This window comes from Pinus tabuliformis, chromosome 6 (genome assembly GCF_031772625.1).
Source record: "Pinus tabuliformis cultivar Carrire ecotype Pingquan chromosome 6, CPIR1, whole genome shotgun sequence".
Lineage (NCBI taxonomy): Eukaryota > Viridiplantae > Streptophyta > Pinopsida > Pinales > Pinaceae > Pinus > Pinus tabuliformis.
The window spans coordinates 131978272-131981785 of record NC_142292.1 but is presented as its reverse complement, the minus strand read 5'-3'; the positions used below and the strand labels follow the sequence as shown (position 1 = coordinate 131981785).

Genomic DNA, 3514 nt, shown 5'->3' with positions numbered 1-3514 from the left:
CAAACTGTCACTGCCAAAATCATCACAACATACCATGAACTGCCAGAAATTACCCCTCCTCGCACCCGTAGACCAACTGCCCCAGATCCCATTGACCAATCTATACCATGGGCCTTTTTCGATGGAGCTGCACAGCAGCATGGATGTGGTGGGGGGTTCATTCTATATTTAATATCGAATCATCATTTCAAAGTGAAGATGGGCTTAGGCATGGGAACAAACAATTTCGTTGAACTCATATCCATCAGACACCTTATGCATTTTGCATTAAATCATGACTGCAGAGAGTTACAGATTTTTGGGGATTCAAACATTATCATTAATTGGATCAATCTGAAATCTAGATGCCATGCACACACACTCTTAAATATATTGGATGAAGTGATGCACCTCAAAGCACAATTTAACATCATCATTGTTCATCATATTTACAGGGAACACACTCCAAGGAAGCCACGCACATTCCAGGAAGATAGTGGATAATCAGCGAACAGAGGGGCAACACACAGTATCAATTCTACCACAGGCCCTACATAGATCAAGTCTACCCTCGGGTGGACGACCATTGATTTTGCCATATGTATATAAGCTGATAAAAAGAAATCTAGTAACTTATGAGCAGCATCCTGCGAGATGCAAGTATATATTTTTCTTACTATACATACAGCCTGTGTGGTGTTTATTTTTGACATTTTGATACAGTATCATCCTACGAGATGATTTTTTGATTATGATATAGACATGTACAGGAAGGACCATAGACTTTAAGTCATGAAGGAAATCTGCATATGCTGAATAGCATTTACTACATATAATTTTTCACCATATAATGAAAGATTATGATTTTTCCTTAGGAAAAAAAAAGTAAACCATGTTGTTTTTGAATGTATTTTATTTTGTTTTAAAAAATTATGGAAAAATTCCTTTGTAAACTAAAATGAGTTATCTTATTTCTTTAAATCGATCATAATACTTAACTTAACGTGTCATACAAAGAAAAGTATCTTTCTGATTATATACCTTTTTTATTTTTACACAAATACATAAATGTTATATACCTAGATACAAAATAATTTAATAAATGAATTTATTTTTTCTGATTATTTCAAATTTAAAAGAACTGATTCAAAATTATAATTCCATTTATTAAACATTTCGTAGTATCACCAAACTTTATTAATATTTACCCAAATCAAGTTTCGAAATTTATGGAGATCACTATGGAGATACGGGACATTGTAAAATTCTTCATTTTAAATACCAAAGATAGTAGATACCCTTTCATACCCACCTTACAAGAACCTAAGAAATTAAGTTTTCTTAACTTTAAATACCAAAGGTACCCTCTCATACCCACCTTATAAGAATCTAAGAAATTAAGTATTATCGCTTACATGTAAGATGAAGTTGTCACTCCTTCATTTTCCTGTTGGTTCCCCTGCTTGTGGGTTTCCATGGATGCCATGTTAATTATGACATGAGAGGTTACTAAAATTGTGCCATTGTGGTGTCTACATCGATGAAAAAATGAAAGTCTATCAACTGAATAATGCTTGCGGGTCAAACGTTATTATTAATTGTCACGTCTGTGTGATGAGTAAACTATGACAAAAATAATAAGTCTCCTCAACCTCACGGCATCGACGCGTTCGGCGGTGCAAGTTGAAAGTTGAATATTTATTATGGATAGGAAATTGCCACGAAAGTACGAACAGGCCAGAACCACTGCAATTACCACTTTAACAGAAATGGAAAATTGAAAAGACTGCTTTATAACCTCCTCACTGCCTTGAAATGGCAATGAATCCATTTGAACATTATTGTGACTGCACAAAGGCCACGGAGGACGTTACAGCAGGGGAGAGCATGAATATGCTGGAGTTGATTCGCCACCATTTGCTCGAAGTAGACGACGATATTGATATTCATCATAATGGCAGAGGTGTTTGTATTAACGTTGATGATCATGGTGATATCCAGGCCGATGCCGCCGCTGCCAGCACCAGTAAGAGCTCATGTCAAAATAGCAGCAGCAGCTCCACACCACGACACACTCAGTCGTCTTCTTCTTCTTCTGTAGCCGCAGTCATAAGAAGCGCAGAGGCGGTAAATGTGAAAGTAAAGCCGAATCAGGGGAATGCAGAGATGAATCAGAGGAAGAACAGGTATTACAGAGGAGTCAGGCGGCGGCCATGGGGTAAATTCGCAGCTGAAATAAGGGACCCCTGTAAGAAAAGCGCCAGACTTTGGCTGGGTACTTTCAACACTGCCGAAGAGGCCGCTCTCGCATATGACCGCGCCGCCTTCAGAATCCGCGGAGCCAAGGCTGTGGTTAACTTTCCCTTGGCCGTCGCTTCTAATTCTGAAAGTGAATCGGCCATGGATTACATGGCGGCACCCAAGCGGAAGAGAAGAAATGGCGGAGAAGGGCAGCAGGAGGTGCGGGAGGGCAATAGTCAAGTGAAATGTCAAAAATTTTAGCCTAATTTATTTTTTCTTTCATTCAGGTTGTGGTATTTACTAGTAAGTCCTGTGAACTCTCTACGCAATTTGGGGATTTCTGTTATGATCTAAATATCTAAGGATAGTTAAAATTTCACTGTAGTGGATCAGAGAAAAATTTAATTGATAGGGATATATAATATATATCAAATAGATTTCTGGATTTTGTCAAGCCAATATATGATTTCGGGATCTTCATAATGATCAATGAAGTATTTCATGCTGATCGATTATAGGTGGAATGAAGTATTTCATGTGTGTGGATTATATAAGTGGTGGGAGTTTAGACTTAAAAGTATATATATTTTTCAATTTATTTTATAAAAAAAATACGATTTCGGGATCTTCATGGTGATCAATAATTGGAAAAAAAGTACTTTATGTCAGTGGATTATTTTTCAGTTTATTTTATAAAAAATATACGATTTCGGGATCTTCAAGGTGATCAATAATTGGAATCAACTATTTTATGTCAGTGGATTATAGGTGGAATGAAGTATTTCATGTGTGTGGATTATATAAGTGGTGGGAGTTTAGACTTAAAAGTATATATATTTTTCAATTTATTTTATAAAAAAAATACGATTTCGGGATCTTCATGGTGATCAATAATTGGAAAAAAAGTACTTTATGTCAGTGGATTATTTTTCAGTTTATTTTATAAAAAATATACGATTTCGGGATCTTCAAGGTGATCAATAATTGGAATCAACTATTTTATGTCAGTGGATTATAAGTGGAGAGAGTTTAGATTAAAAATATATATTTTCCATTTATTTTATAAAGTCGAATTGATACTTTTCTTAGTGTTAAGTGCATTTTTTATTATTATAAAGCACTCTTTTCTCTCTTTTATATATATATTTATTGAAAATATATATATATATATATATATATAAATAATCTCTTCGTATAGTGACACAAATTAAAATAAGGAAGTTCATTCTAGCTGAAGTACGGATGTGTTTCACTCAATGGCTTCGAAGCTAAAATTCAGTCAAACTTTCTCGCA

The 3514-nt window shown here is 35.2% G+C and overlaps 1 protein-coding gene across 1 annotated transcript; it reads left to right on the top strand.

Annotated features, from left to right (window-relative positions):
* Positions 1-1684: 1684 nt before the first annotated feature.
* LOC149257709 (uncharacterized) lies at positions 1685-2821 on the top strand. The gene has a single exon (XM_089370110.1). It carries the CDS (start codon positions 1795-1797, stop codon positions 2479-2481), a length of 687 nt encoding a protein of 228 aa, XP_089226236.1. The 5' UTR covers positions 1685-1794; the 3' UTR covers positions 2482-2821.
* The last annotated feature ends 693 nt before the right edge of the window (positions 2822-3514 follow it).

What these genes read in the sequence shown, in the direction of transcription:
- LOC149257709 (XM_089370110.1), top strand. Translation starts at nt 1,795, where the DNA reads ATGGCAATGAATCCATTTGAACATTATTGTGACTGCACAAAGGCCACG.